This window comes from Ascaphus truei, chromosome 12 (assembly GCF_040206685.1).
Source record: "Ascaphus truei isolate aAscTru1 chromosome 12, aAscTru1.hap1, whole genome shotgun sequence".
NCBI lineage: Eukaryota > Metazoa > Chordata > Amphibia > Anura > Ascaphidae > Ascaphus > Ascaphus truei.
The window spans coordinates 45,920,407-45,933,744 of record NC_134494.1 but is presented as its reverse complement, the minus strand read 5'-3'; the positions used below and the strand labels follow the sequence as shown (position 1 = coordinate 45,933,744).

The 13,338-nt window shown below is 52.5% G+C and overlaps 1 protein-coding gene across 1 annotated transcript; it reads right to left on the bottom strand.

Moving 5' to 3' along the window:
* Nucleotides 1-363: 363 nt before the first annotated feature.
* Nucleotides 364-13,266, bottom strand: LOC142464220 (uncharacterized). Its single transcript, XM_075567596.1, has 8 exons — nucleotides 13,107-13,266; nucleotides 6,715-6,853; nucleotides 5,448-5,587; nucleotides 3,560-3,704; nucleotides 2,807-2,907; nucleotides 2,214-2,246; nucleotides 2,021-2,099; nucleotides 364-1,377 (listed from the first exon to the last, which is right to left on the bottom strand). The coding sequence occupies exons 1-8, from the start codon at nucleotides 13,183-13,185 to the stop codon at nucleotides 1,116-1,118; spliced, it is 978 nt and encodes a 325-aa protein (XP_075423711.1). The 5' UTR covers nucleotides 13,186-13,266; the 3' UTR covers nucleotides 364-1,115.
* Between the last annotated feature and the right edge of the window lie 72 nt (nucleotides 13,267-13,338).

Genomic DNA, 13,338 nt, shown 5'->3' with positions numbered 1-13,338 from the left:
ACTGTTAGGGCTGTAGAAGATTACCCAGGATGCAATGTTCTGTGTGGAAGATCATGTGACCAGGCAGGCACTAGATACAATTGGTGCATCGCTAGAGAGAGGGCGGGGCTCAAGAGCCAGAGCCTCTCAGATGAGGGAGGAGATGTGACTTTGTAAATGATTTCTATAGAAACAAAAATGCTTGTTACATTAGAATACATTAAAAATGTCTTTTAAAAATAGTTTTTTTTCCTCCAAATAAAATGCTACAAGTATTTTCTCACAGTACAGAACTGATTTATTTAAAAAAACAAAACAAAAAAAACCATGTAGGATATTGCTTGAACTGCAGCTTAAATGGCTAATGAGTATAATACAAAAAAGTATTACAAATAATTTTATTAATACAGGAGTTAAAATTCAATGGGGACAAATCAACAATACATAACCCGTGAAATAACAATTTACAGTGTGACTTGTGAGTGAGTGTGCACTCTGTCATGAGCACGGTCACTGGGGGTAGGTGAGTGTAGAACTGCTGCGGAGCGGGGCCACGCTATAAGGTAGGAGAGTGACGGACCAGTGCCTTGTGGGTAAATAAAAGGTAACGGCAGAGAACATGGAGTCGGTGCGGTCTCCCAATCCCCACTTAGCTATTCGCTTGGCCCAGTAAATTAGTGATGTGTTATTGGCAGGGGGGGGGGGCACCAGTGAGGCCGGAGGGTAAGAGCCGAGTATATGATAGTTACTTTGTAACTGGATGTATGCAGCGCGTGGCTGGCTGTATCAGTAATACCTGCAGTGATGCCCCATCACAAATAGTGCACAGCCCTGGCGGTATTGCCTGCAGCAAGTGAATATTACAAAGATGCCTCCTAGGCCGTGCGCTCCACTCAGATAAACCCTTAGACTACCCGTGTGACCGGTTCATAAGACAGTAAGCTGAATAGTATCCGGTCAAGTGTCACACCATATCTTGCTGGCGTTCATTGTTCACATGATGAACATAGACAATGGGCTATTACGGTGTTGAACGGGAAGCTCCATGTACATGTGAGGCTCAGGTAGGTGTCCCTTCGGCGCGCTCTGTATGTACCCAGAGCTGCCGGCACCTCGCCCAGCTGTCCGGCTGCCCTTCACTCGTCTCCAGTTGTGTCGAAGCCCAAGTTGCTATAGGTGTGAATTCTGTACTTGCTCATGTCTGGGTGGATAACCGGTGGTCGCTTCTCGAACACAAAGTCAGACGTGTTGACATACTTGGGGTCCATGAGATTATTCAGAGGCCGAAATGAACTGGTGGTGTTCCACGTGGGTACCGGAGGGGGCGGGAGATTGATTCCTCCCGGGACATCTGACTTCACTGTGCGTCTGTTCTCAGGGCAGCAGACAAACTGGTTCCTGGAACCAAAAAAAAGAGGATGAACCTTCACCCTTTATAGACCATTCTGCACCCATCTTCCTCGCTATGTAGCACGGCCAGGAGCTGCCCTACCAGTATTAGGGGAGACGTTTTTGTTTTTTGGGGGGTCCTTTCCCCCACTTCCCCAAATATTTTCCCAACCCCCATAATTTCACTCAATCCCCATGCATGAACTCAATGTGTGCGTACAAATGGGTGCCAGCAAGTTGTTGCCATGTTCAGAGCTAATGGTTAAACACAGTCTCCCTCCCTCTACACTGGCATGACCCTCATTACAGCTGGTAAACATCAAGGACCAAGGTAAATGGACCAATGGTCATTGTAAGTCTAACCCCTTCACTGCCAAATAGACCCCACAATGCATTGCAGATCTCTTTGGCAGGTAAAGCGTTATTAGAATAATTCTGACTTTAGTATCTCAAACTGTATAGGGGTAAATGAGCGGATTGCGTCAGTGCCACACCTGGACTCCGCTGACAGACCAGTGCTGCTTACATCGAATCATTTGGGAACTGCCACAATGAGCAGAATACCTGAAATGTATTGCTAGTATTCCAGCAATATCCCATTACAGGTGGCTGTGTGCACCTGTCCCGTTCATTGTAACTGCTCGTCACTCACCCTCTCATAAACACAGCAGCAAACAGCAAGATGAGAAATATAGAGCCTAGGATGCAGGCAATGAGGATCCTCTTCCAGGCTACGGAGAGACACACACACAGGAAAACATGTGAGGAACACATCAAAAACACGCTAGAGTGACTGTTTTCTGAATCATGGAACAATAACGGGGGGCACACTGAAAAGGACTTACTTTTGTCATTCCGTTGAATGAGGAAATCTGGCACTGCGGGAAAGCAACAAACATTGTTATTTCCCAGCATGACTTGGGTGGGAGCCGTCCCGCCCCATGTACCTCATCGTTTAGGAAAATGTTCGGTGCATTGGCAAGTGTTTACTCTTTCCTTCTTTCACACACAAGTCAGACGTGTGCGGTGTGTAGGGATGAATGTGGTGTGATGGAAATGTCTAGAGAGTTACCCATGACTGAGAGAAGGTTCCCCTGGGATTCTTCATAAAAACTGATATACCCAAAAAGTTTTGCCAATGCTCCAACTCAAACTGGACCTTCTTGGACGACCCAACATTAATACAGGCATAGAGTAATGGAGGAGGGCAGAGACAGGCGTAAGCACACATTTATTAGCCAAATCGTATCGTCTTCATTACTCTATGCCTAGAAAGAGTTACCTGCCATTCCTACTCAGCCAACACTGGACATTGCAAACCCCCAATATGTGCAGAGTCAACAAGTCATCGTATCAGCAAACAGATCGCCCCTAATTCCGTGTCGTCTGAACCCCCAAATGTGACAGCTTGCTTGCAGACTTTGTTTACTGTACTTACACTGGGCGTTATAGCAGTAAGCAGATGCCACACAGGGGGTGACTTCAAACGTGGTAGTATTTACCCGGAATATTCCAACTCCATAGTCGTACCAAGCATGTCTGATAGAAACAAAGACGAATTGTTCAGATCCCTTGGACAAGGGTGGAATGAAGATAGATCACATGCTAAGGGTATCGTTAGAGAGTATTTGCAGACTTTATTACCATTCACATGCTTTGTGACAACTTCATGTGTCTTGTGGCTGTGTGGGATCCTGTAGGAGCTGGAAGACCATTGGATTTTGCCCATCTCCGTGGGCCGATGGTCCCCCCCCCATCTGTTCCATGAGGTTATTATGTAACAATGTAAATCACTATGTACTTATATAATTGTATGTACATAAACATCAAGGTAACGAACTGTGTAAATAACAGACTCAAACTTCTGTTCTGCCTCACCAGTTGCATTACTGAATCAGCATTAACAATGAGTGATATTTAAATTGCTGTGGAAGTGGCAAATTCAGCCCTAACGAGCCAACACACACAGAAATTGGTTGAAAATGTCAAGCACAGAACGCAATGCAAGCAGGCGTCGGTAATAAGAACGCAATGCAAGCAGCCGTCGGTAATAAGAACGCAATGCACGCAGGCGTCGGTAATAAGAACGCAATGCTAGCAGCCGTCGGTAATAAGAACGCAGTGCACGCAGGCGTCGGTAATAAGAACGCAATGCACGCAGGCGTCGGTAATAAGATATCCCAGCACATACTGATGTATTGTTGTTGTCGGATTAGCCATCTTTTCGATCTGTTTCCGTGTGGCTACTTTGTCGCCGTTACTTGCACAGCGATTCACGGCTTCTTCATAGGATATGAGGCGAGCTGCGGTAATGGGATACAGCAGGTCGGATGCTCCTAGAATTGGGATAATGTTATGTAGCTGAACCAGTACATAGCTTCACACGTCAATGTGTCCCGACTGCATGGAAGGGAGTGACATTGTAACAACGCTTTATGTTTCACAAACCTTTTAAAACTGCGCGTCCCAAAAGCGATTGTGCATGAAATACAGAATGGGTTATCCAAACACAAAGACAACCACAATTTAAATAATATATGTGGCGAAAATGGGGGTAATCAGCGCATTAATAAAGGCAGTGGGCTCAGCTGGTTACCCCTATTTCGCGTTGGGGATGAATGGGTTAATTCTATATGCATGGCTGTCCCCATTTTGCAGGCTAATCTCTACCTGCAGTGAAGTGCCTTTCTGTTGCTGTTTTAAAATGTACAGGCAGGATGCTATTTTTTTTGTCTGCCTGCCTTTGTAAGGCAGTAAGGAACAAATGTTATGCATACAGGAGCCCCCTGTTGGGTTGAAAGATCCCAGATTCGTAAAGTGTCACTTAATCAGGATGTTTCTGAGTAGCAGATCCTGTTACTCCTCCTGGATATTTCACACCTCGGGACCCAAACTCCAGACATTGCGTCCCCAGAAATGAGTGGCCCCTTTTTACTTAGCAGTGCTACCAAGCTGCTTACTGAGCATGCTCAGAGATACCTGAGCTGGCTGTAGGACTGGCCCATGTGACCTGGCAGGTTCTGATAGGAGGAAGATAATTCCTTGCCAATGGGATGAGGCTAATGTATCCCTTCAAAGGCCCTTGTCCTTAAAAAGGCCTGTACCCCTCATTCCGTGGTTATTCCTGTGTTGTTGCTGTTGCTGTTACCTGATTTCTTCAAGCGGATAAGACCTAAGTACAGCGGCTACGATTCCAGAACGCAAGGGGTTAAAAACATCGCAACAAGGAAACTTGCCCTGCTTCAGGATTTCGTTAGCCCTGGGTATCCAGACCAATCCCAGAGAACCAGAAAAGACTTTGCCCATTCACAGAAGGATTGGACTGGGGCTATTTATTTGGCAATTTGCAAATGGACTACATTTTAAAGAACAATCTTCTGGTGCTTTGCATCTTTCTGGACATTATCCTCTGTTTCTCTACCCGTGAGTGTAATTATTAAGTTTATTCTGCAGTTGTCGTGTGTTTGCCTATCAAGGGAATAAATCTCAGTTTATTTTGCTCAACCTGTTCTGCTCAATCAGGACCCACGAAATATAAATGTGTTATTAAGCGCATCTCCCGTGACAATATAGACTCCATATTGGGGAATATATTCATTCGGTTCCTGGTGCAGGGAAATGGTTCTCTGTGTTATTTTCTGTATATCCCATGTCTCCTCGTTCTGTATCATTCTCTCACTATAACTACTCACCCTCCCTGCTACATGCTTACACTCACTATAAGTACTTACTCACCTGCCCTACTACACACATGCTCTCTCACTATACGTACTTACTCACCTCACTGCTACATGCTAACTCACTTTAAGTACTTACTCCCAAGCCCACCTCTATGCAACCAGGTTTGTCCGGAAAGATTTCCGCTGCCCGGCAGGTGTAATAGGGACTTTACCTTGTACGTTAGGTGCAGGAATCGTGTAACTCCCATGTTACCGGTGTACTCTTATCCATGTATTTCCCACGCATGTTCACCCTTCATATGCATATAGTGTGTGTGCATACATGTCCGTGCTATGCAGGAATGAATGAATAATACTGTACGTGCAATAAGCCTCTCAGACCCCCGTTCCTGAACTCACCATCACTCTTGAAACAGAAGACGCTGTTCCCCTTCATGCCCAGGCATTCTCTGTGCACAATTCCCAGGCTGTAGTTGGTACATTTTTCCGATGGATTGAGACGAAGCATCAAAACGCTGTGACCTTCTACCCAGCCCCACCTAGTCACATAAAGAACAGGTCACACCACAGGAGACGCAGAGCACAACCCCGGGATCCCCTTTATAGAGCCCCACAGACTCACACCGGGTTTGGTAACATGACACGGATAACGCATTTCAGGGCACTAGTCCCGCTGTGCGAGACGCCCCTTTGACTGGGATGGGAAAGGTCTTCCTGAGAAGTTCGTTTGAATATATTCGACTGGACCGATCGTATAACCTACCCAGATGTGATGGTGAAAACCAAGATGCAAATGGGATTGGTGATCGAGTTCTAGACTTGGTTCTCGGACCAAGATAAAGACCATATGCAGGATTCCAATACTGAAGCGTGTTATTTCATGTGACTAATTCTAGGAGGGGAACTCGTCGTCGAGAGCCACCAACAGGCCAGGTTTTAAGTATATCCCTGCTGATTGAGCCACCTGTGCTGAAGCAGGGATATCCTTAAAACCTGACCTGTTGGGGGCTCTTGAAGACTGGAGTTTGCCACCTCTGGTATATGCCATCTAACCAGGAGGAAAACTAAAGCTGCGGTGATATATTTCATTGGACCGAGAGCGGTTTGTCCGTATGCAAGCTAAGGCTTTGTCCCCGCTGGCGCTGAGCGCGCCCATGCTTGGAGAGCTCTCCAAGCATGAGCGCCGGGTGTCCTTAAAATTTTTGCAAGCGCTCGCGGGGGGGGGGGGGGACGCTGCAGGGGAAGCTGAGCGCGCTAGGAAGTTTAAAAAATTTGTTTATATAAGCGCCGAGCGCCGGTGAGCGTGTGTGCCCGCGCATCGCATGAGCCGAGACTTGCATATATATATACATATATATATATATATATATATATATATGTATATATATATATATGTAAGTCACCTCGCCAAGAGCCGCCCGTTCAGCGAGCTCAGCGCTAGCGGGGACGCAGCCTAAGGCTCCAACCCTGCACAGCGCAAACGTATCGCTAGACCAATACAAGGCATCAAAGTACCTATATGTATTCGTTATAAGTTCCTCTTTTCACCGCAGGGAGCAATATGGCTACTAGTCAGTTCTATCAAACACACGTTCTCTCTCCTATTGGTCCCTATTCTTCGCCTGCGCCTCCTTCAGTCCGTACTGCACAACAAACACTGACTCACTTGCAGTCCTCGTAGCCGTGCAGGTATGCATTGGTGACTTGTTCCACATTGGCCAGTGCTGCACCATGGCTGTTACAGGTCGGTGCCGTGTCGGCAAACTCCAGGGTATTCTCTGGTGTTAGGAATACTCCAGAGATAACTGAAAGAAAAGCAGAGAGAAACTCATCCATTTCACATCTTATTGTGGAGAGGAAATGTTGTTTGTGATCCATTTTTAATAGACTAGCTATCACCGTAGTTCATTACGGCCAGGGGTTGCCTTCTGCTGAATGATCAAATGGCGTCACGGTGCCATTTTGAGGGGACCATGCAGGGGGAGATGCCGCCCGAGAAGTCAGTGAAGACTTCTGGGTCGGACGCTGGGGCTCGCTCCTCTGCCGCCCTGCTTTACTCCTCTGCCGCCCTGCTTTGCTCCTCTGCCGCCCTGCTTTACTCCTCTGCCGCCCTGCTTTGCTTCTCCTCTGCCGCCCTGCTTTGCTCCTCCTCTGCCGCCCTGCTTTGCTCCTCCTCTGCCGCCCTGCTTTGCTCCTCCTCTGCCGCCCTGCTTTGCTTCTCCTCTGCCGCCCTGCTTTGCTCCTCCTCTGCCGCCCTGCTTTGCTCCTCCTCTGCCGCCCTGCTTTGCTCCTCTGCCGCCCTGCTTTGCTCCTCCTCTGCCGCCCTGCTTTGCTCCTCTGCCGCCCTGCTTTGCTCCTCTGCCGCCCTGCTTTGCTCCTCTTCTGCCGCCCTGCTTTGCTCCTCCTCTGCCGCCCTGCTTTGCTCCTCCTCTGCCGCCCTGCTTTGCTCCTCCTCTGCCGCCCTGCTTTGCTCCTCTTCTGCCGCCCTGCTTTGCTCCTCTTCTGCCGCCCTGCTTTGCTCCTCTGCCGCCCTGCTTTGCTCCTCCTCTGCCGCCCTGCTTTGCTCCTCTTCTGCCGCCCTGCTTTGCTCCTCTTCTGCCGCCCTGCTTTGCTCCTCTGCCGCCCTGCTTTGCTCCTCTTCTGCCGCCCTGCTTTGCTCCTCTGCCGCCCTGCTTTGCTCCTCCTCTGCCGCCCTGCTTTGCTCCTCCTCTGCCGCCCTGCTTTGCTCCTCTTCTGCCGCCCTGCTTTGCTCCTCTGCCGCCCTGCTTTGCTCCTCCTCTGCCGCCCTGCTTTGCTCCTCTTCTGCCGCCCTGCTTTGCTCCTCCTCTGCCGCCCTGCTTTGCTCCTCTGCCGCCCTGCTTTGCTCCTCTTCTGCCGCCCTGCTTTGCTCCTCTGCCGCCCTGCTTTGCTCCTCCTCTGCCGCCCTGCTTTGCTCCTCCTCTGCCGCCCTGCTTTGCTCCTCTTCTGCCGCCCTGCTTTGCTCCTCTGCCGCCCTGCTTTGCTCCTCCTCTGCCGCCCTGCTTTGCTCCTCTTCTGCCGCCCTGCTTTGCTCCTCCTCTGCCGCCCTGCTTTGCTCCTCTGCCGCCCTGCTTTGCTCCTCCTCTGCCGCCCTGCTTTGCTCCTCTGCCGCCCTGCTTTGCTCCTCCTCTGCCGCCCTGCTTTGCTCCTCCTCTGCCGCCCTGCTTTGCTCCTCTTCTGCCGCCCTGCTTTGCTCCTCTGCCGCCCTGCTTTGCTCCTCCTCTGCCGCCCTGCTTTGCTCCTCTTCTGCCGCCCTGCTTTGCTCCTCCTCTGCCGCCCTGCTTTGCTCCTCTGCCGCCCTGCTTTGCTCCTCCTCTGCCGCCCTGCTTTGCTCCTCCTCTGCCGCCCTGCTTTGCTCCTCTTCTGCCGCCCTGCTTTGCTCCTCTGCCGCCCTGCTTTGCTCCTCCTCTGCCGCCCTGCTTTGCTCCTCTTCTGCCGCCCTGCTTTGCTCCTCCTCTGCCGCCCTGCTTTGCTCCTCTGCCGCCCTGCTTTGCTCCTCTGCCGCCCTGCTTTGCTCCTCTTCTGCCGCCCTGCTTTCCTCCTCTGCCGCCCTGCTTTGCTCCTCCTCTGCCGCCCTGCTTTACTCCTCCTCTGCCGCCCTGCTTTGCTCCTCTGCCGCCCTGCTTTGCTCCTCCTCTGCCGCCCTGCTTTACTCCTCCTCTGCCGCCCTGCTTTGCTTCTCTGCCGCCCTGCTTTGCTCCTCTGCCGCCCTGCTTTGCTCCTCTTCTGCCGCCCTGCTTTGCTCCTCCTCTGCCGCCCTGCTTTGCTCCTCCTCTGCCGCCCTGCTTTGCTCCTCCTCTGCCGCCCTGCTTTGCTCCTCTGCCGCCCTGCTTTGCTCCTCCTCTGCCGCCCTGCTTTACTCCTCCTCTGCCGCCCTGCTTTGCTCCTCCTCTGCCGCCCTGCTTTACTCCTCCTCTGCCGCCCTGCTTTGCTCCTCTGCCGCCCTGCTTTGCTCCTCCTCTGCCGCCCTGCTTTGCTCCTCTGCCGCCCTGCTTTGCTCCTCTGCCGCCCTGCTTTGCTCCTCTTCTGCCGCCCTGCTTTGCTCCTCCTCTGCCGCCCTGCTTTGCTCCTCTGCCGCCCTGCTTTGCTCCTCTGCCGCCCTGCTTTGCTCCTCCTCTGCCGCCCTGCTTTACTCCTCCTCTGCCGCCCTGCTTTGCTCCTCTGCCGCCCTGCTTTGCTCCTCTGCCGCCCTGCTTTGCTCCTCCTCTGCCGCCCTGCTTTGCTCCTCCTCTGCCGCCCTGCTTTACTCCTCCTCTGCCGCCCTGCTTTGCTCCTCTGCCGCCCTGCTTTGCTCCTCTGCCGCCCTGCTTTGCTCCTCCTCTGCCGCCCTGCTTTGCTCCTCTGCCGCCCTGCTTTACTCCTCCTCTGCCGCCCTGCTTTGCTCCTCCTCTGCCGCCCTGCTTTGCTCCTCTGCCGCCCTGCTTTGCTCCTCTGCCGCCCTGCTTTGCTCCTCTGCCGCCCTGCTTTGCTCCTCCTCTGCCGCCCTGCTTTACTCCTCCTCTGCCGCCCTGCTTTGCTCCTCCTCTGCCGCCCTGCTTTGCTCCTCTGCCGCCCTGCTTTGCTCCTCCTCTGCCGCCCTGCTTTGCTCCTCTGCCGTCCTGCTTTGCTCCTCCTCTGCCGCCCTGCTTTGCTCCTCTTCTGCCGCCCTGCTTTGCTCCTCTGCCGCCCTGCTTTGCTCCTCCTCTGCCGCCCTGCTTTGCTCCTCTTCTGCCGCCCTGCTTTGCTCCTCTGCCGTCCTGCTTTACTCCTCCTCTGCCGCCCTGCTTTGCTCCTCCTCTGCCGCCCTGCTTTACTCCTCCTCTGCCGCCCTGCTTTACTCCTCCTCTGCCGCCCTGCTTTGCTCCTCTGCCGCCCTGCTTTGCTCCTCTGCCGCCCTGCTTTGCTCCTCTGCCGCCCTGCTTTGCTCCTCCTCTGCCGCCCGGCTTTGCTCCTCTGCCGCCCTGCTTTGCTCCTCTGCCGCCCTGCTTTGCTCCTCTGCCGCCCTGCTTTGCTCCTCTGCCGCCCTGCTTTGCTCCTCCTCTGCCGCCCTGCTTTGCTCCTCCTCTGCCGCCCTGCTTTGCTCCTCTTCTGCCGCCCTGCTTTGCTCCTCTGCCGCCCTGCTTTGCTCCTCTGCCGCCCTGTTTTGCTCCTCTGCCGCCCTGCTTTGCTCCTCTGCCGCCCTGCTTTGCTCCTCTGCCGCCCTGCTTTGCTCCTCTGCCGCCCTGCTTTGCTCCTCCTCTGCCGCCCTGCTTTGCTTCTCCTCTGCCGCCCTGCTTTGCTCCTCTGCCGCCCTGCTTTGCTCCTCTGCCGCCCTGCTTTGCTCCTCCTCTGCCGCCCTGCTTTGCTCCTCTGCCGCCCTGCTTTGCTCCTCCTCTGCCGCCCTGCTTTGCTCCTCCTCTGCCGCCCTGCTTTACTCCTCCTCTGCCGCCCTGCTTTGCTCCTCCTCTGCCGCCCTGCTTTACTCCTCCTCTGCCGCCCTGCTTTGCTCCTCCTCTGCCGCCCTGCTTTGCTCCTCTGCCGCCCTGCTTTGCTCCTCCTCTGCCGCCCTGCTTTGCTCCTCCTCTGCCGCCCTGCTTTGCTCCTCTGCCGCCCTGCTTTACTCCTCCTCTGCCGCCCTGCTTTGCTCCTCCTCTGCCGCCCTGCTTTGCTCCTCCTCTGCCGCCCTGCTTTGCTCCTCCTCTGCCGCCCTGCTTTGCTCCTCCTCTGCCGCCCTGCTTTGCTCCTCCTCTGCCGCCCTGCTTTGCTTCTCCTCTGCCGCCCTGCTTTGCTCCTCTGCCGTCCTGCTTTGCTCCTCCTCTGCCGCCCTGCTTTGCTTCTCCTCTGCCGCCCTGCTTTGCTCCTCCTCTGCCGCCCTGCTTTGCTCCTCCTCTGCCGCCCTGCTTTGCTCCTCTGCCGCCCTGCTTTGCTCCTCCTCTGCCGCCCTGCTTTGCTCCTCCTCTGCCGCCCTGCTTTGCTCCTCCTCTGCCGCCCTGCTCCTTCTCCCTCCACCGCCCCCCAGTCTGCGCCTCGCCCGGCGATTTGTAAAACTAAACCTGTAACCCGGAGATAGGTAACCCATAGTCTCCGGGCCAAACCCGGCGTGGTGGCAACCCTGATTATGGCCCATATCCACTCAATGGCGCTAAGCTTTAACATATTTTAATTCCGACTCCTTTGGGAGGAAGAGCATGCTAAAGTGTAGCAGCATTTAGTGAATATGGGTCAAAGAAGGCGCCATAAACAAAGATGTGTTGATACTTCTCAGAGCCATCTTAAGAATTGGTTGGGCCGCTAGGTCAAGTCTAAGTTGGGGCCCCACCCACAAAGCTCAGATTTAAATACAAATACAGTACAGGCATACCCCGCATTAATGTACGCGATGAGTCCAGAGCATGTATGTAAAGCGAAAATGTGCCTAAAGTGAAGCACTACCTTTTTTTCACTTGGGTAGAGGTAAGGAGCCGGTCTTGCTGTCCAGGACGTGCCTGTGTCACAGGCGCATGCGCGAGCTGCCGCTGTCCAGGACGTGCCTGTGTCACAGGCGCATGCGCGAGCTGCCGCTGTCCAGGACGTGCCTGTGTCACAGGCGCATGCGTGAGCTGCCGCTGTCCAGGACGTGCCTGTGTCACAGGCGCATGCGCGAGCTGCCGCTGTCCAGGACGTGCCTGTGTCACAGGCGCATGCGTGAGCTGCCGCTGTCCAGGACGTGCCTGTGTCACAGGCGCATGCGCGAGCTGCCGTTTTCCTCATTGAGTGAGGGGAATCGGCGCGTCACACAACTACGGCGGCCTGTAGGGCTGAATAAGTGTCCGTACTTGCGAAGCGAGCGTAGGGACACAGGGAGAATGGTGCCATTGTAAATATGTCCGCACTCGCGAGTGTCCGTAAAGTGAAAGTCCGTACAGCGCGGTATGCCTGTATGTTTTTGTTGAACATTAAAATAAAACTTATTGAAATTCTGCAAATATTACTAGAAAACAAACATTTTAATTACCTACACGTCTGTCTTTGTATTTGCAAAGTCAAAAATAACAGGTCGTTCGATTTCATGAAATATTATCTCATTCGATGGGCAAAGGAAAGAGCGATCAAAGCCCGTGGAGGCGCAAACTGCGGCGCTCGTTCTGAACAAGTTTCGCCTTCGCAGTTTGCGTCCGTCACCGATTGAAATCTCTTAATGAATGTTCCTATGTTCGGAAACGCCGGCTCCAGTTTGTCCCGCTGTAAAAGTGCGCCGCGCGGTGACGGCGTAACAGCGTGCCACGCGGTTCCAGTTCTTTGTTGCGCTTTAATTTATGAAATACTTTTCCGACAAATCAATTAAACTACCTCTTTCATAAATAATTGTAGAAACATTATCTTTGAATAAAAATGTTTTATAAAGTTGTTCTACATAAAATTTAAAAGCAATACTGTTAAAATCGCACCAAAAAGTTAAAATAATCCTTACGTGCGTTCAGTTAGAACTACGGAAGTAAAATGACATTTTGCGCCCGTGTGTTTGTAGAGCGTCTGGAAGGTCGGGGGTCGGGGCCACAGCCTAGCTGGACCCTGCAAGAAGCTGGACCTGCATCTCCTGTAACATTCATTGAACTAATGCAACTGCATCATTACCTTGCTAAACATAGAAGACATCACATATTACTGTGAAACCGGACCTCATATTTTATCTCTGACTGGTCTTGACTAAGCATTAATTCCTTTGCTGTATTTGCCTCCACCACCTCTCCTGCAAAGCTGTTCCCTGCATGCACTACCTCCCTAAACTAAACATTGCTCATGAGCTTGTCCAGCTGCAGTGTGTGACCCCCTTCTTCTAGAGCAGGGGTGGCCAACTCCAGTCCTCAAGGGCCACCCACAGGTCAGGTATTAAGGATATCCCTGCTTCTGCACAGGTGCCTCAATCAGTGGCATATCCCTCATACGTGGCCTGTTGGTGGACCTTGAGCACTGGAGTTGGCCACCCCTCTTATCTTTCAAATCATGGCCCAATGTATATTGATGAGATTTTATTGCCGAGTTATAATAAACAAATCATAAACCACCTGTAAAAGCTGCCGTAAAAAAGCTCTGCATTCTTACCTTGATACGGCGTCGCCGAGCGAGCGCAGGGAAGCGCCGCGAGTAAGAGCAGCAGCAGCGCGTCTGCAAGTCGAAGCATATTGCTGGCTTGTCTAAACGCTGCCAGGAATAAGGTACCAGAGGAGCAAGGTACATTACATATCAGTGGGATGGTATTCTGCCGCTCCCAGCCATGGGTGGGGATAAGACAAAAGGTTTAGGAGAGCGTGATTGGGCGGCGCAGGAATTTGGC

Coding starts and splice junctions, on each gene's coding strand:
- LOC142464220 (XM_075567596.1), bottom strand. CDS start 13,185: ATGCTTCGACTTGCAGACGCGCTGCTGCTGCTCTTACTCGCGGCGCTT. Junction 2,908..3,559: donor CCGACAACAACAATACATCA/GTATGTGCTGGG, acceptor TGTTTCTATCAG/ACATGCTTGGTACGACTATG. Junction 1,378..2,020: donor GCTGCTGTGTTTATGAGAGG/GTGAGTGACGAG, acceptor TTTTGGTTCCAG/GAACCAGTTTGTCTGCTGCC.